This window comes from Condylura cristata, unplaced genomic scaffold (genome assembly GCF_000260355.1).
Source record: "Condylura cristata isolate star-nosed mole 26May11 unplaced genomic scaffold, ConCri1.0 scaffold00025, whole genome shotgun sequence".
Classification (NCBI taxonomy): Eukaryota; Metazoa; Chordata; class Mammalia; order Eulipotyphla; family Talpidae; genus Condylura; species Condylura cristata.
This window is the reverse complement of record NW_004567126.1, coordinates 30,761,611-30,786,049: the sequence shown is the minus strand read 5'-3', so window position 1 is coordinate 30,786,049 and position 24,439 is coordinate 30,761,611. Positions and strand designations below refer to the sequence as shown.

The 24,439-nt window shown below is 67.3% G+C and overlaps 1 protein-coding gene across 1 annotated transcript in view; it reads left to right on the top strand.

The window, feature by feature from the left end:
* Positions 1-24,439, top strand: part of ARID3A (AT rich interactive domain 3A (BRIGHT-like)) — a 26,159-nt gene extending 1,720 nt beyond the window's left edge. The window contains exons 3-9 of the mRNA XM_012729433.1: positions 714-1,008; positions 16,228-16,300; positions 19,226-19,409; positions 19,694-19,941; positions 21,824-22,120; positions 22,950-23,048; positions 23,413-24,439. Coding sequence (XP_012584887.1) covers positions 714-1,008; positions 16,228-16,300; positions 19,226-19,409; positions 19,694-19,941; positions 21,824-22,120; positions 22,950-23,048; positions 23,413-23,615 — 1,399 coding nt within the window. The 3' untranslated portion in view covers positions 23,616-24,439. The remainder of the gene's footprint in view (positions 1-713; positions 1,009-16,227; positions 16,301-19,225; positions 19,410-19,693; positions 19,942-21,823; positions 22,121-22,949; positions 23,049-23,412) is intronic.

Below are 24,439 nucleotides of genomic sequence, written 5' to 3'. Positions count from 1 at the left end.
GTCCTGGCCGCCGAGCCGCCCGCGCCCCTTAGGCCCCGGGGGTGGCGGTGGGGACCGTCTCTACCCGCGCAGCGGCGATTCCAGCGTGGGACTCCATTTCACCTCAGTGCAGCCAGCCACGCGTGGCCAGGCCACGTAGCCAGCGAGCTGGGGCAGGTTCAGCGCAGAGGCGGACAGGCCACGCGGGACCCGCTGCGGTCCCGCCTGCTCCGGCCTCCCAGGAAGAGGCCTAACGCGAGAGAGCGAAGGCGGGCCCCTGGGAAGTAAATCGGGGTGCCAGGAAGGGGTGGCTGGGGCCAGGGTCCGCTTCAGAGGGAGGTGGGTGGCGTCTCCTGTGGACGTGAGAGCCCCTCGCAGGGCGCAGGGGCCAGCGCTGGGCCTGGCGGGCGGAGGGGTGCGTGTGGGGGGGCGTCTCCCTGAGGCAGGAGCTGGTCTTTCGGGGCCCAGCATGGAGGTCTGTGCTGCGGAGGGGCGGGGCAGGGAGGGGAACTGGGCAGTGGAGGGCACTGACCCGGTGTGCGCCTGAGGGCTGCTCCAGTTCAGCTGTTTTGGGGCCAGGACGGGTTCCCGTGCCCTCAGGTGGTCATGCCCACAGGCCCTCAGCAGCAGGAGCAGGGGAGCACCCCGTGTTCAGAGAGGGACCCCAAGGCTGGGGTGAGGACCAGGCATGGCTGGCTAGTGCCCCCCCCGACCCTGTGCCTGTGCCCCCCCAGGAAGCCGAAGTGGGAGGAGGAGGAGGAAGAGGAGGAGCTGGAGGAAGATCTGGGGGACGAGGAGGACGAGGACTTCGAGGACGAGGAGGGGCTCGGGCCCCCAGGCCCCTCGGCCCTGTTCCCTCGGAGGGCGCAGCCAGCCCAGGCCTTGCACGGTGAAGGCGGGCCCCGGGCGCTGGGCAGCCAGGAGCGGGCCGGGGCCGGGCCAGCCCACCCCGGAGGGGCGGCTCACACGGTTCCCCAGCTGCAGCCGCCGGACCACGGGGACTGGACGTACGAGGAGCAGTTCAAGCAGGTGGGCACGCGTCGAGTCGGGGGTGCACTGTGGCTCCTGGGGTCCTTCCACCTAGCCTTGCCGTCGGCCGGCTCCGAACTGGGCGCTGGGATTCCTGGGGGAGCCCGGGGTGGCTGGGCCGGCCGCTGAGGGCAGGCGTGGGCCACTCGCAGCGAGGGAGAAGCTTGGGGCGTGCCCGGGGATGGCAGTGAGGGGTGGGCAGCGGGGTGAGGCTGTGAGGCCAGGGGCCTGAGCGGGGTGGCCACGCCGCTGTCACGGCTCCTGGGGCTCCGCGGGAGGGAGGAAGCGGCCGTCCTGGTGCCTCCCCTGTGGGCGCCCAGGGCAGAGGAAGTGCCCAGGCAGGATCCTTTGAAGTCGGGCTGCGCTGTGCTGGGCAGATGGAAACCAGATGACGGGGTGGCTGGCCAGGCTCACATTCCAGCCAGCGGCCAGCTGGGCCCTGCCCTGACCTCCGGGAGTGGCCGGTGGGAACCTGGCCACCCTGGCCCGGCTCAAGCCTCCTTTGGGCTCTGGACCAGGGCACGTGTGGCTGTTCTGCCCTCCCCAAGGAAGCCTGGGCCCAGCTCCCGTTAGACTGAGATGCCGATGTGGGGGACCCAGACCGGAGGCTTCCTTTTCAGCCTTGGTGGGTGCCTTGGGCCCCAGGGGTGCTGTGACCCTGACACTCCTCCGAAGACTTAAGTTTGGCCATGGGAAAGCTCACACTTACAGCGCCCAGAACTTAGCTCTTGGAAGCCCCAGAACGGTAGGCTGGAGCCAGGCAGACGGCCTGTCTCATAGGGTCACGGCTGATCCCAGAGGGAGGGACAAGCCCCAGAGGCCCTTGTGGGTCAGAGGTTGACAGGACCCCAGCCTACCTGCTCCACAACCCCAGCCCCTCAGGCACCACATGGGCAGGAGGGTTTTTGGGGGTGGCCAGGATAGAAGGGGGCCAGGGACCACGTGCCCTGACCCCAGGCCTCATGGCGCATCAGGAGCGAGGATGGCCAGGAGCCTCTGTCCTTTTGTCTGGGGCAGCATGGTGATGTCCCTGCACCGCCAGGGTGGGTTACTGGTGGGGAGTTGAGGCCCAGGGCCGGGGGCCACGATGCAGGCGACAGTCTCTTACTGGGAGGTCAGGTCACCCGTTGTGGAGTAGAGAAGGTCAGCAAATAGAAGGTCAGCAAATAAATAAATACAAAGGCCGCGGGGTGAAGAAACACGGTGTGGGGCAGTGGGGGAGGCCTCTGGCCTCAGCGTCCAGTGAGCGCTTTGGAGCCCGGAGCGGGAGCACGGCGACCTGACCAGCAGGACCCGGCTCGCGCTTAGGGCCAGAGCCGCTGAGTGGACCTCGCGGAGGTGGGCTGGGTGCGAGGGCAGCGGAGGCTGGGGCCACGCGCTAGGCCTGGCCTGATTCCACTCTGCCGTGGCGCGTCCAGCTGCCGGGGAGGCCCTCTGGCCCAGCTGGCCGGGCACCTGTACGGTCAGAGTCAACAGTGGCCAGGGCCCAGAAGCCTAGCAGATGCTGGCGGTATTGACTCTGGCACTTGGCCCGCCCCCTTCCTGGCACGTGGCAGCCCCTCTGGCGGGCTGCCCACCGCTTGGCGCGTCTCTGCCTCTTCCTCCCAGTCCTGGCAGGGCCTGGGGCTGACTTCCTCCCACAGACTCTCCATGCTAGAGAAACTGGCCTTCGGCTATGGATCTGGGGGCTGCTGGACTGGGGGGGGGGCAGCAACAGGCTACAGAATCCCTGAAAACCTGGCACCCTGATGTGGGGCCCCCGAGACATGTGCCGATGGAGACCAAGTGCCTGGAGCCGCATCACGGGCCCAAGTCGAGACGTGGGTGGGGGTGTGCAGGCCCAGAGGCTCCACTGTCATGGCCCAGCCTGGGCTCTAGAAAATACCCACGTGGGATTTTATTTTAAAGATTTGCTTATTTGTGCATACAAGAATTGGGGTGCAGGCCGGAGATGTCAGGGGATGAAGGTTCACCAGAGACAGAGTGGGGAGCAAAATGGGGATCGAACATGTACACTGCTGAGGGGGCAGCGAGCGGGTCAGGAGGGGTCTGCCGTGCCCTGTGGGTCACTCCCTGGCCCGGGACTGAACTGGGGATGCAGGGGCTGCGGACGGCTTCATAGTGCTGCGCTTAACCTGTTGCGCCACCAGAGAGGGCCTCTACGTGGGAATTTAAACCTGTGGATCCTTAACCACAGGTCTTCAGCTGCTTCAGCATTCAAAGCTTCAGTTTCAACAAGGCTAAGACTTAAAAGATTTATAGATTTATGCATAGAAGAACTGGGGTGCAGGCCACAAGTGCCAAGGGCGAGAGGACTCCCCAGAGACAGAGTGGGGAGCGGAACAGGCAGGTGCACTGAGATCCACTGCTGAGGGGAGCAGCGGGGAGACGGGAGAGGGCTGCTGCGGCCTGGGGGTCTCTCCCTGGCCGGGGATCGAACTCGTGTTGCAGGGCCTGCGGCAGCTTACAGGGCTGCGCCTTAACCCCTGTGCTACCAGGGAGGCCCTGTTGGGGTTTTTAGAACCAGCTTTAGTGATATAAAATATACAGAGCACAGACTCACCCACGTAAAGCACGCGATTCAGGGGTCGTGGGTTATAGGACTGCAGCCCCCACCCCATTTCAGGACATTTTCACCTTCCCCAAAGAAACCTGCAAGCTCACCTCTGTCCTTCCCCCTCCTCCCGAGGCCGGGAGCCCTCTGCCCGTCCCGGCCGTCTCACGTGGGCTCACGTGGCCTCGCCGCGTGGCCCGTGTGCTGCTTCTCTCCGGGCGTCGCGAGTTTAGCCCCGTCTGTGGCGGCGAGGGCAGAGCTGCCCCCTTGTTGTGGTCTGGGGACGTTCCCGTGCGGGGACGTGTGCCGCTCCCGTGGACGGGTGCTGGACATCCAGCTGTCCCACTGTGGGCGGCCTGTGTGTAGGCCAAGCGTGGGACCCTCTCCCCGGGTCAGCACCGGGAGGGACCCGCTGTGGCCGTCCGTGCGTCACCCGCGTGGACACGCCGCCCGTGGCAGCTCACCAGCCGCCCGAGGCCGGAGCCTTTGATTCTGGGTCCCGCGGCTGGCCGAGGCTTTGGTTCTCGGTGTCTTTGTGGGGTGCCCTGGTGTGTGCCTGTGGCTTTGATCTGTAGTAAATGCTGGGGTTTTCCCTGCTTTCCAAGGTAACGTTTGCTCACCAGTAACTTGCAAATGAGCTGCTCGCCCTGCGCGACAACTCCAGGTGGCGGCTCTGGCGATGCGCGCTCAGCTCGGGCAGCTGGAAGGCCGCGGTCACAGGCGTCGGTGCCGCCCCTTGGTCTCGTGCGGGGGGGGGGGGGGACGCAGAGGGGGAGCCAGGCCGGTGCTCTCGCCTGCACCTCAGTGGGGGGTGGCAGCTGGGATTGAGCCTGCAGCCACCAGGGCCATCGTGGGCTGAAGTCACGGGCCAGGGCCGCTGGCCGGGGGCCTGGGGGGCCTGTGTCCTCTCAGAACCTCTGTTTCCTTGTCTGAAATGGAGGGGCTTGCGCACATGGGGGCCAGGGTCAGCCCCGGCACAGGCAGAGGACACGGGCAGCCGCGGCCGGGTCGGCGTGTGCTGCAGGTTCCGGGGGCCCCTGGTTCCCCGTCTGCCTCTGCCGGACCCTGTGGCCTCAGAGGCGAAGCCTCGGGCACTGGAAGGGGCTGGGGTCCCATTGAGTGTTTTCCTGGTCCTTTCTGCCCGCTTGGAATTTCTAGTCATGGGAAATACACATTGTACATATTTTTTACTTTGGTTTGATTCTACAAGTAACACTCGATGCTGTTCTTGCTGGGAGAAAATACGCAACAACGCCGGTGAGGCGGCAGGCGTGACTGGGCCAGGCTGCTGGGCCTCCAGCCGCGACCGACGCCCAGAGCTGGCGCCGAGGGGTTTCAGGGCAGGGGCTGGGGGCCCTGGGCGCTTCTCCTCCCCTCCCCACGGGCCTCCCCGGGGTTCCCTCGAAGTTCCCGGCCTGGCTCCAGCGCCCTGATCTTTTCCCTGCGTCCGTCGGGGCATAGACTCTGCGGAGACGGAGACGCCTGGGCTCCGAGGCCCTGGCTGGGGCTGGGCGGGGCCGCGCTGAGGCCTCGGGGTCTTCTCTTCTGGAGAGGCCAGAGTGGACGAAGGCCTTCCTTGGTTCTGGGTCAGGCTGGCCCAGAGGGACCCAGGCTTTGTGGGAGATGGTGGACTTTGCCAGGCAGACAGAGCGTGGTTGGCTTGCCATCGCGTGGATGAAGCATGAGGCGTGGGGAGGAAGGGCGGGCAGAACACAGGCAGGCTGGAGCTGAGCTGGCAGGGGCCTCCTGGGCCGGAGGAAGACGCCAGCAGGGTGGGCCTGCAGGACCAGGGCGGAGGGGAGCTGGGGAGGAGGTGCAGCCCTGGGCGCCGGGCGCCAGCTCTGAGCCCAGCAGTTCCCTGGGTGCTTGAGGCAGGCTGTTTTCCCGGGGTCGCCGGCCCTGGCGGTCCCAGCGCTGGTGCCAGCTTCTTCCTGGGGCCCCGGGAGCCCTGGGCCATGTGTGCATAGGAGTGGGGCGACAGGAGAAGTGGGGAGCGTCGGGAAGCCCCTTGGGAGCCTGGCCCTCCCCTCCCGGGCCGCACCTGCCTCATCAAAGCCGCTGTGGCTGCTGGCGCAGAGCCAGCCGGGCCGTGGCAAGCACAGGGAGGGTGCCCGCCCGCCAGCCCTGGCGCGGTGCCGCAGCCCGTGCCAGCCCTGGGAACCACACTGAGTCAGCCGGAAGAGCCTTATCTGGCCCCTGAGCCGCCGCCTGGCTGCCCGGTCACTGCCGTGGGGTCACCGCCGCTGTCGCCTGGCCCCACGCCCACCACCTGCTCCCCACCCTGTGGCCCTGCCAAGCGCCGGCCCCGCCCCACGCTTTCTAATAACACACTCGGCGGGCGGGAGCGGTGCCTGCGGGGCGGGGTGGGCCTGCCCGCTCGGGTCCAGCCCGCTGGCGCGCGTGTGGGCGTGGGTGGGGCGGAGAGCTGCCAGCCCGTGGGGGGCAGCCCTCGGGCCGGCCTGTGTTGGGGCTCGGGGCCTGCGGGCCCTTGGCGTGCGCCCCACGCGTGTCCGGCACACGGGCCTGGCCGTGTCCGGCCGCCTCTGGCTGTGTGTCCCTTAGGTGCCCCGTGCTGCCCGCGGTGGCGGGTCTGCGCGTCCGGGCCGCGGGGCCGCTGCGTGTGCGCACGCCACGCGTGAGTGTGAGGCCGGCTCCCCTCCCTGGGCGCCCCGCCCCGCGAAGCGTGAGGTCACCGCGGCGCCCATTAACCATTAGCTAGAAAGTCAGCCCGTCTGGGTCAGCAGGTGGAATCAGCCAGCGGGCGCAGGCCGGCCGCCCGCCGGGCTCCTGGCCTGCCCTGCTGACGCAGCCCCTGCGCTGGGCGGGCGCCGGCCCGGTGCCCACCTCCCCTCGTGGCCCGCCGGACCATCTCCAGCCAGGGCGTGTGCTTTCCAACCCAGAGGGGCCCTGGCAGGCTCTGCCCGCTCGGCACCTCAGCTTCCCTGCCCCACACTGAGCCCACCCCTGGACGTTTGGGGTCGCGGTGTTTGCGTCCGGCCCTCTGGCTGCCCGGCTGGCCCACGGAGGTGCCGAGCCAGTGGAGGGAGCAGCCGGGCGTGGGCGGTGGGTGGCCACACGTCGGGGGCGGGGCGCGGCCCGCCCCTTCTCTGCTCTCTCCACTGTGCGCGGCCAGAGGACAATTGGGGGTCACGGGGTTAAACGGTAACTAATCTGCCCATTGAAGCCAGGCGCTGGGTGCAGCCTTGCCCTGGTCAGGGCTGGGTGGGGGTCTCATGGGGCGAGGGTAGCGGCAGGGAGTGCAGAGTCAGCGCCTCCGCCCCTGCAGGCCTGGCCAGAGGCCTGGGCCCGCCCCTGCCCTGCCTCCCAGGCACGGGGAAACAAGCGAAAGCCCATTCCAGGAGGAAGCCTGTTGAGTGGCGCCCCCCAAAACGCGTGTCTGCACAGACGCAGAACGCAGTGTGTGTGGAAACAGGGTCTTGCGGTTGTGGTCCAGAGCAGGGCCCAGTGCGTGGGACGGGGCCCTGCTCAGCCCGTGCCTCAGTCTCCCCGCCTGACACCATTTGTGTCGTCCCTGGCTGGGAGGGCAGGAGCGCGTGCTGGAGGCTTCCCGGCCGGGCCTGTGCCAGGCCAGAGGGGCTTTTCCCGAGCTCGGACACACGTGGAGGAACCCAGGGGTCGGCTTGGGGCCGGGGGCCCTTGCTTGTCCTGCGGTGGGGTCCTGGGGTCAGACACAAGGCCAGCTGTGTGTTGGGGCCTGGTCCCGACTGGGTGTTTTGAGTGCCCGCTGGGCGCCGCCAGGGTCTGGCCACCCGGGACACACCTGCGACCCCAGGTCAGCCTGGCCTCCCTCCTGGCTCGAGGCAGCGGGGACGTGGGGCCCAGTCCGAGGCTGCAGGCAGCTGTCTGGTGCTTTATCTGGCAGGGAGGGAGAAAGGCGTGCCTGTCTGTGTCCGCGTCGGGGTGGACGGGCGTGTGTGTGTCCGGGTGGCAGGCTGCCTGGGCCCTGGGCACGTTTCAAGGCGCCCTGTGTGCATGTGGGGTGCCTGTGAGCTGGCCGAGTGGGTGTACACCGTTGGCCCTGGCCTGGGCCCGTGTGTCCATGGCCATGTAGCTACAGAGGTCCAGGCAGGAAGCCAGGTGGGGTCCCAGAGGTCCAGGCAGGAAGGCCAGGGTCCCCAGCCCCGGTTGGGTCCCCAAAGAAAGGCCCCCCGTTGGCCCATGAGATCCACCTGCGTGGCCAGTGCAGTGGGTGTCTGGGGGGGCTCTGGGCTTGGGCTCGGCGGGGCATACGAGTCCTGTTAGTGCCCGCGGGGTGGTTGGCACCTCTGTCCTGGCCGGGGAGGCTGAACTGTGTCTCTTCCTCTCTGGCCCGCGGGGGTCGCTGAGGGTCCCCTCCCCAACCCAGCCAGCCCGTAGGTGCTGCCAAACCTGTTGCCACAGACATGGCTGCTCGGGCTCGTGGGCCCCTGTGGGGTTAGCTGCTCCCGCCCCGAGGGAGCCCACGGCCCTGCTTGTCGTTCCATCTGCCCCTGTGACTCGCCCATAAACCCCTCCTGGGATTCGTGCTGGGCCCTCTGACGGAGCCAGGACGTGAGGGGGAGCACCTGCTTCTCAGGGGCCGCTTCTGGAGCCAGGGCGTCCCTGAGTCGGGCTCCCGCCATGTGTCTCCCATCCCTGACTTCTCTGGCTATGTCCCAGGAAGCAGCGGGCAGCCCCCGGCCCAGTGAGCACTGGACACAGTGTGCCGTCACCACCCTGGCAGCCCTGCCCGCCCATGGGCGTACCGGCCCTCTTTGTCCCCTCACCGGCACCAGCGCCTGCTGACCGGTCCAGAACGGAGCAGTGCGTGGAGAGCGAGTGGGCCTCCCTCGTTTCCTTGGTGATGTCACCATCCGGGGTACAAAGCCAGCCAAGCGGGGCGCATCGACAGCACTGTCCCGCCCGGCCTGCTGGACACGGGCAGCGTTGGCCGTGTAGACTGTCACCGCTGCTGATTCCCGTTCCCAGGTGTCCTGCGGGCAGGGCCGCGTGGTGGGCGCCTGTGTGTGCCGGCCCGTCCTCGGCGTCTTCTCCATCCTCAGTGTCCCCGCAAGGTGGCTGCCCACAGCCAGGTCAGAGGGCTACAGAGCGGGGCCCTCTGCAGCCGGGGGGTTCACTGGTAGTGCCTCTGAGGTCCCCTTCGCCCAGTCTTTGGAGGACCCAGCTGTGTGCCTGGTGGGGCCCAGGCCGCCAGGGCCCCACCCCGCTCCCTTCCTGGGGGCTGGCGCTGGCTGGCTGGGGCCCCGCCACAGGGCCTCCGCTCCCGGCTCTCGCACCCCCTTCCAGAGACTGGGCGGGACATGCAGGCTCCCTGCGGCCGCTGGACCTGGAGCGGCCGCCCCGGGAAGGTCCTTTCTGCGGCTGCCCAGCGCTCCAGGGAAACGGTTTGGCTCCTGTCAGGAAACCCCAGGGCAGGGCTCAAATGCCCCACAGCCAGGTCCTGGACACGGCGCTGGGCCCGGTGAGCGCGGGAGTGTTGCGGGTGCTGCATTTGGAATCGCTTGGGGAGCGGGTGGAGAAGCTTGTGGATTTTTCACTTGCTGGCACTGAACCTTCTTCAGTTCCCTGCGTGCCTGGCGCATGGGGGTCTGCCCCCCCGGGAGGTCCGCTGCTGCTGGACAGCCTGTGGCCCTCCAGGGCCTGCCGGGCCCCTCTTCTCAGGCCTGGGTCCCTGTCTGTGACGTGGGGACCCCCCACCCCCGCCACGGAGAGCCCCACTGGGGCGGGTGGGGACTCCCAGTGCTCTGGGGATTTGCGTGTAGTTTACATGCTGCTCTGGGGCACCCACCACCCCCCAGACACCAGCTTCCTAGAAGTTTCTGCTGCTGCATCCTGGGCGCCCCGCAGGTCAGGCCTACTGCTGTCCCCTGGCCTCGGTTTCCCTACCTGTGACATGGGCCTCCAGGCAGCCGGCCTTACCCTGCTGCCAAGTGCCCCTCGGCCCCAGGCCCCGGCCCCTCCCTGGAGCCGGTGTGCGGTCATGGCTTCCCGGCCCGGCCCCCACATTCAGGAGCACCCGCAGCTCCACAGATGCCGAGCGGCTCCGGGCCGCCTGGGAAGGCCGCGGTGGGAGCGCCGCTCTGGTCTCCCGCGCCACCGGGCGGAGGGCGGCTATGAGCCGGTGCGGGGAGACGGGCTCCCACTCGCTTCTGGCGCTTCCTGTCAGTGCCGAGCTGTGGGTGGGGGCCTCCTGGCGGGGGTGGGTGGCCGGCAGCGGGCAGCGCTGTGGGGGCCGCCTGCAGGACAGATGTTCTGCTCTGCCCAGAATCACTTCCCCAATTTCCTTTGAGCAGAGCAGGGCGGGGGCCAGGCCGCAGCATCTGTCTGGTCGAGCCTGTCGCTGACAGGAAGCGAAAGGCCTGGGTGGTGGGGTGCCCTGAGACAGGGCGGTATGTCCCCCCCACCCCGGGTCAGTTGCACTGGACAGATAACGCTGGGACATTGGCCTCAGCCAGGCGCAACCCGGCGGGCGGCCGGTCCCTGCTGGCCTGGGGCTGGGCTCCGGCCTGGGCTGGTCTGAGCCTTTGTTTCTGAGTCCCCACTGGCCCGGGCGCCCTGCTCGCTCCCCCGCAGGCTTTGCTCCACAGGAGGCCCCCTGGGGCAGCCTGACCAAACCTTGGAGGCTGACCTGGCCCCACATGCCTGGTGGCCCCCACTGGGCTCCCAGGACCTCTGGGCCCCGTCGGACGTCCCGAGGTGGGAACAGCCCCGCAGAGGTTGCACCCTGCTGCCTGGCTGGGCTTCCCCAGCGCCAGGCCGCTGCGGGGCCGCCGCTGCAGCTCCGCCTCCTGGCACACCGCCTCGCCCGGCTCCTTGGTGGGCAACTGAGGCCCAGACTGCAGGCGGGGGGGCTCCGGGCGCAATTTTCCACCCCTTCGTCTGGCGGTTCATTCTGACTCCGACTCTGGGTTTCTGGGGGGAGGGTGCAGGCCTGGCCTCGGAGCTCAGCTTTGCTATTTTGGGGTGCACGTCCCTGGGCAAGGGACATGCTCTGGACCACCTGCTTCCCCTGGGCAGCTGTGGGTGTTTCTCCGCATGGGGGGCTGGGGAGCCCCCAGGGATGGCTGCTTCTGGCCCACCTGGGCCCCCCCACGCAACGGCTGCAAGCGCTGAGTCATCTCAGGCAGCCCCGGGACCTCACAGACCAGATAATGTGAGGAAGGTTTTATCGGGGGCAGGGCCGCCGCGGAGATGTGGCAGCTGGGCCCCGATGGGGCCGGGCGAGGTCCTGTGCCGGTGCTGCTGACCCAGAGATGGGCCTTTCTGGCCTTAGGGACTCTTACCTGCGTGGGGAGCGGGAGGAAAGCGCCAACTCAGAATGAGCGCAGGGTCACAGGGCTCATGTGCTGGGCCGGGGAGACGCGGTCACCCCGCAGGCCCGCCTGGCTTGGGGTCAGAGGTTAGAGGCCAAAGCTGGGGATCGCGGACGGGTCCCTGGGGAGACCCCAGCACAAAAGCCCTGAGGCACGGCTGGGGTGGGGAGCAGCCTGCTGTCCTGGGGCTGAGCGGGGAGCCGGACAGACGGGCAGGTGCAAGCCCGGCCTGCCCGCCGCTCCTGGGGGGCTGCCCTCTGGCGCCCCGCCCTGCCCGCGCGCTCGAGGGGTCCCGCTTGTGCCGCCTTCTCTGCTCGCGGCGTGGCAGTCCTGTGCTTACATGGGCACAGTGAACCAGTCTTGCCAGAACCCAAAAGCTGGAGCAGCCCACACCCCGCCCGTGGGGGAAGGGCAGGCGTGCCCCACGTGGGGCGTCACTCGGCCACGGAGGGGGCGGCTGTGCCACGCGTGACCGGGGCAGGCTCCCGAGCCCAGCCGACACGCGGCCCCGCGGCTGAGTCCACGCGAGAGGCGTCAGGCCGGGTCGGTGTGTGGCCCAGGGAATAGGTTGTGGCTGCCCGTGAGGAAGCTGTGACAGAATGTTCTGGAATAGAGGTGCGGCACTGGGAACTGACCAAATGCCGCTGAATTGTACACTTTTAAAAAAAAGACTTGTTGACTTATTTATGCATACTGGGGTGACTTATTTATGCTGGGGTGCAGGCCAGAGGTGTGGGGGGTGAGAGGACTCCCCAGAGAGTGTGGGGAGCAAAACAGGCGGGTCCACTGAAACACCCTGCTGAGGGGAGCAGCGGGGAGACGGGGGTCTGCTGCCCCTGGGGTCCCTCCCTGGCGGGGGTGGACTCAGGCCGCAGAGGCTGCCATAGCTTGATAGCGCTGAAACCTGTACCCCTGCACCACAAGCGGGGGCCCCTGAAGCCCCTGAATTGTACACTGCTAAACAGTGGATTGTTATGTGAATTTCACTTCCATAAATATTTTTTTAAGACTGGGAGAACGTGTGAAAACCCGTGGGCCTTTGAGCACCAGCAGCACCTGAGCCACCCTGGCCTGCCTGCAAGCTGGCCGGCCCCTCCCATGCCCCCCGCCTGGGCAGCCAGGCCTCCATCAAGACCTCTGCCCTCGCCAGCGACCTCCCGTCCCGAGGGGGCCTTCTCTTACTCTGCAGGCCGTGCTGGCGCAGAAGCGGGCCTTCCCTCCCGGCCACAGGCCGGCCGCCCAGCGCCGGACACTCGCACTGTTTCCCACTTGTCCGACTTTGACCTCCTCGCTGCCTTCACAGGCAGCCCCTCGCTCCCCGCGCGCTGGCCTGCCCGCTGGCCTCGGCCGGAGGTGGGGCCCCTTGGACTTTGGAGCTGCCCGAGTAGGAAGGGGCCTGAGTCGTCAAGGGAGCAAAGGTTCCCCCAGGGGGCCCTGGGGCGAGAGAGAGGGCGGTTTCTTTACAATCGGGGCCCCCAGCCTGGGCCGGACACCGCCCCCTACCTCTGGTGACGGAGCCTCCTGGTGCGGTGGCCTCCGCAGGCCACCCAGCTCCCCTGCCCAGTCCCTCCCTGGCATTTGCTGGCAGCCACGGGGAGGGGTCCTGTCTCCGGGGAACCGCCTGGTTCCAGAGGGTCCCCTGCGGTGGAGACCCTGCCCAGCCCCTGGGGCTCCTCAGCCTTGGGGGCAGGCACCCTGGCGAGGTCACTGTGAACAAGAATTTCCTGTCTGCCCTGGTGGGCTGGGGCCTGGGGGGTGGCTGTCTGGCCTTTTCCTCCACCCACACCTGAGCTTTTCTCACTTTATCTGCTTCCTCCCCAGAAGTCCCTGGGAGGGTCCCCAGGCCAACCCCCTGTCCCTCTCTACCACCCACTCCCCCCCCAATCCTTGGGGTCGTCTCAAGCAAGGGAATGTCCAGGACTGACTCATTTATCAAATTATTTGGAGCCTGCCCGGGACACCCAGTCTGGGCTGGAGGTTCAGCCTCAGGAGTGCCCAAGAGGGGACTCACAGGGGGAAGGGGGCAGCTGGGGGAGGGGAGGGGTCTCCCTGAGAGGGGAGGTCTGCAAGGGAAGGAGGGAGCCTTCGGAGACCTGGGTGGGACCCCGTGCACCGAGCTGGCTTTGCTGGGCAGGTGGCCTGGGGCTGGCGTGAGACCTGGGGGCAGGTCTGGTGGGGCCTGACCGAGCCAGGGCCAGGGAGCCCTGTGGACTGCTTCCTGGCCTGGAGGCGGGGGCAGGGCTGGCTCTGTACCCCGTCCTCCCCGGGAGCCTGGTCAGCCCGGCCTCGGTAGTGCGGGGGTTCGGGAGCGGCCCCTGATCCTAGGGCGAAAGCCCCTCCAGAGCCAAGGCCGGCAGGGGGCCACAGGGTAGGGGTGAGGCCCGAGCCTAAGCAGGCACAGAACGGAGATGGGAGCAGGGCGCTCAGGGGCATTTGGGACACCCCAAGTCCACATCCTCCAGGATTGCGGCCCAGTTCACAGATGGACAGACGGATTTACAAGGGCAGGCTGGGCCCTGGGCACAGGGCCAGAAGTAGAAGGGGGAGTCGAGCCCACACTCAGACCCCCCAACTCAGCTCGCCGCCCCACACCCCTGGGCCTGGTGCTGGCTTTCTGGAAAGGATTAGCACCCCGCCCCCCACTGCCCTGAAAACCAAGGTCCCTGCCCGCTTTAGGAGCGGCTGCTGCAGCTTCAGGCTCGGAGCAGACACAGACCGGCCCTCCGCTCCCGCCTGGGCCGGCAGCTTGGGCCTCAGAAGATCCAGGGAGGGAAAGTGGGAGCGGAGGAGTTGCCCCGACAAAGTGTTACAGGGGGGCTGTGACTGCCCGCGTGGACTTTCCCCCAGGGACCCCGGGGCCCCAGGAGGCGAGCAGGGCTGAGACCCGGGTGGTGGAAGGGCTGTGGCCAGAGGCCGCTCTGAGCGGCAGCCGGCCCGGCCAGCAGGGGAGGGGAGCGGGCAGGGAGCTGCGGCGCAGGGCCGGCAGGCGAGGCGAGGTATTTGGGGGAGCAGGGGGCTCATCTGGGCCCACGGGTGAGGGAGGGACGGGGCATCTGCCGCCTGGGCTGCAGCACTGGTGGGCAGGCTGTTTCGGCGCCGCTGGCCTGCCTTCAGGGGACAGGGTTTCAGCAGAGAGCCCAGGCCTGCTGTGCGATGACCCCTGACCCAAAGGGGGGTCTGGACATGTCCCCACCCCCACCCCGAGGGCCGGCGGGCAGCCCTGGCAGTTCTGCCTGCGGGGAGCGGAACTCGGGCCAGAGCCCCATAAAGCCGGGCGGCCTTTACTGCTGCTTTGTTGCCGACTACCCACTGCAATGACCATTAAACTGCAGCCGGCGGCACATCCCCCTTTATGGCCCTGCGCCCCCGCCGGCCACCGTTCGGCCTGGGGCTGGTCCCCGCAGAGCTAGCTCACCCCTGCAGCAGGGTCACTGGGCTGTCGCCCTCCGCCTCAGCTTCCCCATCTGGAATGCGGGGTTCCAGGAGCTCGGGGGAAGCTGTCGTGTTTCCTGCCACTGTCCTAGAAAGCCAGAGAAACCGAGGCAGGCGGATGGCCAAGGTGCCTTGTAGGGGCTGGGCCCAGGAACGGGGCTCAGGCAGGTTGACTCCCCACCACCTCGGCAGGACCAGAGCAGGCGGGGTCTGTGGTTACAAACCCCACATATGCTGTGGAGGGCAGGGCCTGGCCATCACCAAGCACCGCAGAGCAGCCCGGGTTTCCAAACACGAGTAGTCTCGCCTGGGAGTCCCGGCCACGCTCCCTCTGCAGCCTCCCTCCTGCCTTCTGGCGGACTCTGGGGCCCAGGCGGTCACCCCAGCCCCGCAGCCGTTTCACCTGGGCCCTCCCCGGTGTCTGCTGCAGTCCTCCTTAGATGGGGCCTCTCTGGCTTTGGACTTCGGGCCGCCCCACTGTCAGGACTCATCGGCCTAACTCCATCTGCGGGGCCCCATTTCCAAATAAAGTCCTGTTCTCAGGCTCCAGGGACACCTGAACCCGGGGAAGCGTTCAGCCAGCCCCTGCTGTCCCATCACCGTGAGCCAGGCCGAGAACACCCAGGTTTATTCAGGAACAAGCATGAAACAGCGGCTGTGAGCCCGTCCAGACTGACAACACAGGACCCCTGTGTGGCTCCATGGTGAATGGGCCGGGGAGGGGCTGAGTGAGCAGCTCTGGGGGGGCTAGTGTGGGGCGGGGGGCTTTGGGTCAGGGGCCAACTGGACGAGCCTGGCAAATGCACGCCCCTGGGAAGGTCCAGCTGCCGGCTGGCCAGGTCCACCTGCAGGCCCCACACCCCTCAGGCAGTGGGGTGGGGAAATGCCGGGCCTCCCTGGCCACCATAAATCAGCGCAGGAATGTGGCCGGCCAGCCTGGGCAGGGCAGGGCGGACACAAAAGCCCCAGTCAGCCTCGGCCCTCCGGTCCGGGCTCCTGCGCCCCTTGCCTGTCTGGGAGGCCCAGAGCGGCAGCGGGGCGGTCAGCCCGGGGGCCTCCGCAGCCCTGGGGCTCGTCCCACGTGACAGGAGCTTGGCGTCGTTGCGTTCGGGGGCCCTAATGATGGATTGTAGCAACCGGGCTAATTGGTGGTTTCTAGGCCTCCCCGTGGCTTTGCTCCTGCCTGCCCAAGCGGACACCGGGCCTCACTCCCCGGGGCCAGGCTCGGGCGCTGCTAGCTGTTGTCCCTCAGCAAATTGTCCCTCCCGACTCCTGACTGCCCCTGTGGCTTCCCCCACCCGTCAGCACCTGTGGGGGGACAGTGTCCAGCCGGAGGACCCGTGCCACCCACGCCCGGGCACCCCCCACGGTGTCAGGTGAGCCCCGGGCCGAGTCCCGTGTCTCGGCTCTGGGCTGGGCGCCCTCTGTGGTGCGGAACTCTGGGGTGGGCTGTGGCCCCGGAAGCCTCCTGCAAGACGCTACTCCGGCGAGAGCGGCCTTTTTGGGGGACGGGTCCTAAAAGAGGCCCTTGGCTACGCTGGGGCTTCCTGGAGCAGCCCCCCGAGACCGAGACCGCGTCTGCGGAGGGAGTTCGGACACAGGTGCGCGAGGCCGAGAGGGTGGCCGTCGGGGTGACGGGCCACAGGCCAGGCTGGCCGGCGGAAGCCCGGAGCAGGACTGGCCCTCCGCGGGCCCCTGAGGAGCTCGGCCCCCCGACCTGTGGCCCCGGGAACGCGGAGGAGGCGCCACCACAGCCCGCCCGGGCCAGGTGGCCGGACGCGGGACCGACACTGGCCTCTCCAGACGCGGGAGCAGCGTGACAGTCTCCCGGGGCCTCGGGCGTGCTTGCGTGGGGGACGGAGGGCCAGAGCCGTGCCCGGCCCTGCCCTGGCACCAGCTAACTCACCCCTGCCCCCACAGCTCTACGAACTGGACGGGGACCCCAAGAGGAAGGAGTTCCTGGACGACTTGTTCAGCTTCATGCAGAAGCGAGGTGAGGCCTGGCCCGGGCGGGGCGATCACGCGGCCGGGCTGCGGGGAGGGTCCAGGCGGTGGCCGAAGGGCAGCGAGGGCCCGCGCGGAGGCTGCCGTGGGGTCTGCTCGCGAGCCCCGGCCCACCTGCCGCCCCGGAGTCTGAGGGCGCAGCTGTGAGCCTCCTAGGCCGGCCCAACTCGGCCTCAACCCAGAGCCGAGGTCCCGACTGCCAGGAGCCGCCCGCCGGCCTGCCCGCCGGGGCGGGTGGCGCTGGTGTGAGGCTGGCAGCCAGCCCGCTCCTGCGGGGCCCCAGTCCCCACATCTGTGGGGGCCACAAACAGGCCCCGGGGCTCTGCAGAGTGAGGCCCGCGCGCCGAGTGCCCGCTGCTTCTGTTGAGCGGAGGCTGAAGGGGCCCAGTGCGGCTGTGGCCCGTCCGCCCATGTCCGGCCTGGGCCATGCGGTGAGGGCGGCGGCCCCCAAAGTGTCTGGCGACTGAGGCCTGCAGAACACGAGTCCGCAGGCACAAGCGGCAGCCACGGCCGGGAAACTGACCCCAGGGGGCTCGGCTCCGGGTCTCGGCAGCCTGCCCCACCCTGGCCCCGGCTGCCACGGGGCAGACAGCCCCCTCCTCTCCCTCTGGACGCTGCCTTCAGGGCAGCGTGGCCCCGCGGGGTGTGGCTCTCGCTCTGTACTCCCAGGGGTGGGGGGCGCCCCGCTCCCGCCTTCCAGGAAAGGCCCCAAGGCTGGGAAGGCGACCTGGCCACGACCTGGCCGGAGGCAGGAAGGACTGGAGGGGGCGCGACCAAGGGGCCCCTGGGCCACGCTGGGCCTCGCTCTGGCCTGGGCCGGCAAACTGCTTTGTCCAGGCCCTCTGCTTTCCCTCCCTGCCCCAGTGTTGCAGCTTCTGTAAACAGACCCAGCACCGGAAGGGAAGGAGATGAAAGGGGAGGGGGCTTTGGCCTCCTGGTTAACCCCGCCCGTGCCAGGGGATGGAAGCATCCCGGCCCTACTGGTGTGAGGGCCCCTCGCACACTATCGCCCGGCCCGGCCGAGCCCACTGCCCCATGTGGTCGGAGAGATCGTCCCTCTGTCTTATCATTGTGTCCACACCGGCCCAAGCCCCTCACTGCCCTGCCGGAGCCTCCCGAGGCGGGGCTGGGTTCCTGGTGTGGCAGGGACACGATGCGATGCGCGGCCCCGCCTGCGGTGGGAGTGGAACCCCCCCCCCCACTCCCTCGGCCAGACAGTGCTGAGACTCAGCCTCTCCCGAGCCAGGCTTTCCTGGAGGCCAGGGGCCAGCAAGCTCCTATGCATCCCTCAGAACCCGCCCCCAAGGCCCCTCTTTGCTGCGGTCTCCGTAGACCCTCTGTGGTTTGGGAACTTCGGAGCTCAGGATCTGCAGACCTCTCTTGCTCCGGACACCATCTTGCACCTACCAGCCCCCTTTTACTCCAGATAGAAGGAAAATAACTTTTCCACCCATACTGGATTTCTCTCACACTTCTCTGGGGCCTGAAATGAGGGGTCCTGCCGCCACCCCATGCTTCTGTGGTTTCCTTGACGACATTCCCACCCTTCCTCTGGCCGCCCTGCCCCCCACCCCCAGTGCCCTCGCTCTCCAGACAACGCCCACCTTCTGTAAACATCCATCCAGCTGCCTGCAGGCCAGATAGGGGCGGTCCTGGGGGCCTTAGATGGCTCCTCCGTCCTCTTTCTCCAGGCCGAGTCTGGCCACATCCCGGTGGGCAGCACAGGCACAGTGGACGCTGCCCGGCCTGGCATGCCACGGACCCTGGGTGCCTTTTCTTATCTCCCCCTTACACTGGGAAATAGAATTTGGTCAGGTGTGAAGTCTGAGGTGCGTTTTCCTTCCCCGTCACTGCCCTCCACTCACTGGGGAGTGGAGACGGTGGCGGAAGGTAGTTCTGGAATGTCTGATTTGGGGGAGCCCAGAGGCAGAATCCCAGGACCGCAGGCCCTTGCTGGGAGCCGCAGTGTCTCCACGTGCCCCAGGGGCTGTGTGAGCGGGCAGCTTTCCCGCCGCTGGTTGAGCGCCTGCTGCATGCCTGGTTGGGCACCGGGGACCCCATGGGACAAGCAGCAGGTGGGATCAAGACAATAAACTCGGATTCTCACTGTCCGGGAGAGAGGTGCACTGGGGCCCCGGCCAGGAAGTTGCCAGAAGGTCTGGGCTGCAGTGCGAAGCTCCTGCGGCCGGGTGAGGAGGGCCTGTGCCAGGTTTGGGGCTCAGCTGGGTGGGGACAGGACAGGCGTGTGCGCAGCAGGGTCAGGAGGTGGGGCTCGAGGCCAGGCTGGACACGGGCCGTGGCGCAGGTCAGGAGCTTGGAGGGGGCAGCGAGGGCGGGGCGGGAAGTGACCCGCCTGCCCCCTGCACGCACCCACCCCCCTCCCCTGCCACGGCCCACCACTGTACTCTCTAAGCTGCTAAGCGGATTAAGCATGCTCTCCTCCATCCCTCCTGCGACGCCTGGGAGCCTGGGCCCGCAGGCCCCAGGAGTGAGCAGCGCAGGTGGAGGTGTTTTGACACCTGTTGTGCTCAGCGAGGTACAGTGGAATCACGAAGGCCCCCTGCCCGGTTGGGCCCTTTCTCTGCCCCTTCCTGCTCTCTACCTACAGTCCACCGTGGGCAAAGACCACAGATGGATAAACTGAGCCTCTTCTCTGGTTTCTCCAACAGGGGTCTCGCCTGGGCTGACCCTACCCGCAAGGGACGCTTAGCAATGTCTGGAGACATCAGTGGTGTCACAGTGGGGCTGCACACAGCATCAAGTTGGGGGGGCAGGGCAGCTGCCAGGACAGCCCCCAGACTGCCGACATGATGACAGAGCCCCCACCTCGGGCCAGTGCCTCAGCTAGTCTGCATCGCGAGGGGCGCTGGCCCTCGACACACCCTCGCCTCACTGCCCCTGTCCGACCCCACAGGGACCCCCGTGAACCGGATCCCCATCATGGCCAAGCAGGTGTTGGACCTCTTCATGCTGTACGTGCTGGTGACGGAGAAGGGTGGGCTGGTGGAAGTCATCAACAAGAAGCTGTGGCGTGAGATAACCAAGGGCCTCAACCTGCCCACGTCCATCACCAGCGCAGCCTTCACCCTGCGGACACAGTGAGTGCCGGCGGCGAGGGGGAGGTGCTGTGTGCGGGTGTGGCAGGTGCGAAGGGCCCGGGTGGGGGGGGGACCTGCGACTGTGGGTGGGGCCTGTGGGGAGCTGGCCTGGGGCTCCGGCTTGTGCTGGAGGAGGCAGGACAGCCCGGGGCGGGGTCTCCTCTCGGTCAGGCACCCAGCCCCGGCCGGGCGTCTGTGCCACAGTGGGGCTCTGCTTTATACCGAGGCAGCAGGGAGCCGCAGGAGGCGCCCGGGAGCCATCCTGCCCCTCACCCTGTCCGCAGGTACATGAAGTACCTGTACCCCTACGAGTGCGAGAAGCGCGGCCTCAGCAACCCCAACGAGCTCCAGGCAGCCATCGACAGCAACCGGCGCGAGGGCCGGCGCCAGAGCTTCGGGGGCTCCCTGTTCGCCTACTCGCCGGGCGGGGCCCACGGCGTGCTGCCCTCGCCCAAGCTGCCCCTGCCCTCTCTGGGACTGACCGCCAGCACCAACGGGAGCTCCATCACTCCAGCCCCCAAGATCAAGAAAGGTGAGCACCCCGCATCCTGACCGTGGCTCCGCCCCCGCCTGGTTGAATGCCGGGGTCCCCTCAGGTAATCAGCAGGTAACCCCAGAGTTGGCTGGAAAGCAGCCAGCGCCTCTGCCAGACAGTGCCGGCCAGTGGCCGTCTCTGGCCGCTGCGCGCAGGCGGCATCCCGAATCGACTTCCGCACACCCGTGCCGCCTCGGGTGTGTTCCGCAGCGCTGGTCTCGGTTCTGTGCCGAAGCGGGTGTCAAGCGAAACCCTCTGCCAGCGCACGCCGTGGCGGCCCGTCAACACTGTTTTCCCAGCCCACGCTGAGGCATTACCAGCTGAGTGCTGCGCGTTTTTCTTTTTTAAAGGTTTAGTTATTCATGCGTACAGAGCTGGGGCGCAGGCCAGAGGTGCGGGCGGTGAGAGGACTCCCCAGAGACAGAGCGGGGCGCAGAACAGGCGGATGCACTGAGACCCACTGCTGAGGGGAGCAGCGGGAGACGGGAGGGGGCTGCCGTGCCCTGGGGGTCACCCCCGGCCGGGCTGCGCCGGCTTCCGGGCGTTTCAACCTGCTGGGTCACCAGCGAGGCCCTGCTGTGCTCTTTTCTGAAGTCCTGTGGCAGACGTTGCCAATAATTACTGTCGCCTCGCCCCGTGCTGCCCTGTCGGCCACCACAGCGTCCTCCAGCCCTTCTCTATGACAGGCGTGAGCAGCTGCTGGCCACATTCCGTCCCCTTGAACTGAGAATCCTTCTTGACACGCTGTCCAGGCAGACGCCGTAGAGTGCCCTGTGCGTCACGGGCCCCGTAGCCACCCTGAAGCTATTGTTTGGTGCCCCTGGGCAGCTCACTGCCCCTTTCTGAGCCCAGCTTTTATGAGTCAAGTGCAGTGCCACAGGCCCAGGCCTGGGCTGCCTCTCTGGACTTCTGAATCCTTCCTCGCACGGAAGCATGTGGCCTCCAGCAGGGGCGGGGCCCGTTTCTCCTCTGTCACGTGGGCTGTGAGTCCCTGCGGCGCTCCGTTGGCCCAAGGATCTGAGCTGACCCCATGGTGCCCCCAAAATGGAGAGAGCTAGCAGAGCTAAGGTGAACGGGATCTTGCGAAACATTAGCTCATTCAGTCCTCTGTGGGCTTGGTTCGCCCCTCTCAGGCTTGGGGGCTCCTTTGTGATTGAGCAGCCTCACAGGGGAGGCGCTGTGCTGGACTTGGGGCTGCACTGCACAAAGTGAGGGCCCCTAACAAGAACCCCGTGAGTAGGCAGTAGCAGTAGGCCCGTGCTGACGGGAAAGTTGGCTCGGGGCTCTTGCGACGTTGGAGCCGAGACCAAAGGAAGGAGGAAAGAAAGACTCGGGTCCGGGACCCCAGCTGCAGGGGTCAGTGGGGCACCGAGCCTGGAGAGGCCGCGCCGCCAGGCAGCCCGAGGGAGCTGCGGGGAGGAGCCGGCAGGAGGGGGCAGGCTCGGGGTCTGGGGGCAGGACTGTCGGGGGGCTCCCTCTGAACCACCAGGAGGGCGTGATCAGGAGCTGACCTGGACTTGGGCTGCGGGACTCCGACTCCAGGGACCCCTCACCAGCCCTGTGGCAAGTGATTCTGCCTCCACAAGCCTCGGTGTCCTCACGTGAACACAGACCTGGAGTGGCTCTCTCAGGGGCGAGCCCTTGTGTCGTCACGAGTGTCACCTGTGACCCCTTAATGCCGACACCGTGTGCTGCTGCCACACCTGTGTCCACACCAGCGTTGTCATCACTGCCAGCGTCACCGAGGCCACCGCGGCTCTGCGCATCCGTGGCTGCCCCGAGTCTGGCCACCCGGGGCGAGAGTGAGCCCCGTCGGGGTGGGGGCAGAGCCGGCACCTCGCTCCCTCCCGCTCACCAGCTCCTCTTCTCTCCTTTCTAGAGGAGGATTCTGCCATCCCTATCACGGTCCCCAGCCACCTGCCAGTCTCCCTGGCAGGCCACCCTGTGGTGGCCGCCCAGGCGGCCGCTGTGCAGGCGGCCGCAGCCCAGGCAGCCGTGGCAGCACAAGCAGCCGCCCTGGAGCAGCTTCGGGAGAAGCTGGAGTCCGGAGAGCCCCCCGAGAAGAAGATGGCCGTGGTGGCAGACGAGCAGCAGCGGCTGCTGCAGCGGGCGCTGCAGCAGAACTTCCTGGCCATGACGGCCCAGCTGCCGATGAGCATTCGAATCAACAGCCAAGGTACCAGCCCGCCAGCACCCGGGCGCTCGTGTTCCCTGCTCGCCGACGCCGGCACGTGTCAGGAGAGCCCACACGGCAGGACGAGGAGGGAGGCGCACAAGCAGAAGGAACGGCGCCGTACCCAGACGTTTCGCGCAAAAAGTTGCTCCCGTGTCAGAGTCTGTGAGAGGCCCACTTCCGCCGCCCGCTTTTGAGAGTGTCCGGGCGGGGCAGCAGGGGGACGTCCTCACAGCCCCTGGCCTGCCTAAAGTGGGCGGTGCGTCTGGCCCGCGACCTAGCGGGGTCCTGGGCGCTGCAGCAGACCGAGCACGCGCCAGGTCCTGTGGCAGGGCCTTCGAGCGGCGTCGTCGAACCCAGACGACAGCACGGCGGCGGGCCTCAGGCCCGGCTGCCGCCTCGCTCCCGAAGGGCGCGCCTCCCCAGGCCCGGGCGGCGGAGGTGGGGACCCTCGGGGGTGGACGGGCGCGCGGCCGGTCACTCGCGTGACGCCAAGTAGCTTGTGTCCGTCACGCTGGCAGTTAGGAGGAGGTCACTTAGGGCTGCCGACATCTGACCGTCATGAAAAAAACATTTTAGACAAACATTCTCCCCGCCCCGCCCCACCCCAGCCTCAGTGGTGCGCTCAGGTTTTTGTTTGTTCTCGGCCGGGTTCCCGCTGCGCTGCCTCCGTGCTCCGAGCGGACGAGCTCTTGGCACTTGGCGGGCACCTGCTGTGTGCACGGGCGGCGGCCCCGGGTCACCCCTTGGGAGCGTGGGGGGGCGAGGTTGAGAGACGGAAGGTCGCCCACAGGGATTTCTGACCCTGGGCGGTGTTTCTCTTCTTCCACAGCCTCCGAGAGCCGCCAGGACGCGACCGCGAGCTTGACGGGCACCAACGGCAGCAACAGCATTAGCATGTCAGTAGAGATTAACGGCATCATGTACACAGGTAGGGCCCGGCGCGCCCCAGGGGAGAGCCCGGCGGGAAGGGGAGCAGGGGCCCGGGGAGCACCCAGGGCCTTCCCTGCCGGCTCCCGAGGGAGCCGGCCCGTGCGGGCGTCCTGTCCAGTCCAGAGTAAGCGCCCCAAAGGACGCGTCCTCTGCGAGGCTTCTCCCGTGCAGTTGAGGTCCTCCATATCTTTCTAAAAGCGAGTGAGGCCTCGTGCTCACTCAGGCATCGGGCGGCGCACCCGAGGAGCGGAGTTCGGGGCGTCCCAGCCAACCCTGCTGGACTCCGCAGGGGCCGCCTGAGGGGCCCTGACCGGCACGTCAGCGCGAGGTCCTCACGGCCTGTCTCCCCGTCTTTGCACCAGGGGTGCTGTTTGCTCAGCCGTCGGCCCCCACGCCGCCCTCGGCTCCCAGCAAAGGCAGCGGCAGCGGCGGCAGCGGCGGCGGCCGGGGAGGAAGCAGCGTGGGCAGCGGCAGCGTGGGCAGTGGCGGCATGGGCAGCCAGGCCGGGCCTGCCGGGCTGCCCGCACCGCCCACCTCGTCTACCTCAAGTAACTCATTGCCTTAACCGCTCCACTCCCCACCGAGCACCCGCCTGGGGCCAGCCAGACCGGGCGGGGTCGAGGTGGACCAGCAGGGCCGGGATGTCGGGAGACACGGGTGGGCGAGGGTCACGCAGACAGGAGCCACAGCCAGCGCCAAAGAGAGAGACACGTCTACACACAGAGAGACACGCTAATAAAACAGGGGAAACCGACGAACACTTGGATTACTCAGGTTTCAGACATTCAGAAAGAGGAGTTTCACGAACAGCAGCGGAAATCAGAAAAGAGGCAGACACCTCTAGGGCTTCGTGCGGCCCTGGGCTGCGGAGGCCGCGTCCAGCGGCCGCCAAGGCTGACCGTATTTACCTCACACGTCCTGCACCGTCAGCTGGTCTGGCTTTTCCCTCCTGTTCATCACACGCCCGCCACACCAGCTTCTTCTGTTGGATGGTAACCCCTGAGCCACAATCAGTTGAATTTTTCTTCCTGTTGCTTTTGGAAACATTTTGTTTTGTTTTGTTTGTTTTTTAAAGAAATAGCAATATTCAAACTATAGGGTTTTTAAGAGGTTTGGGGGGTTTGGTTTGTAAATACTCTATTTTATTCTTGGGGGAGGAATTAGGAAAAGGATATATATATCTATACATCTATATATTTGTGTTCATTCAGGGAGACTGGACTTGACAATAATGCCCTTTATTTTTCCCATGACTGATTCGGGTTTGTTTGTGCATTTCCGGTGGTGTGCTGGCCAGCTGGTGAGCGCCGGACACCGGCTCCCTGGGCTAGAGCGGCAGAGGTGAACTCAGGTGCTTTGGGCTGGGCGGGCAGCAGGCCCCAGGGCGGG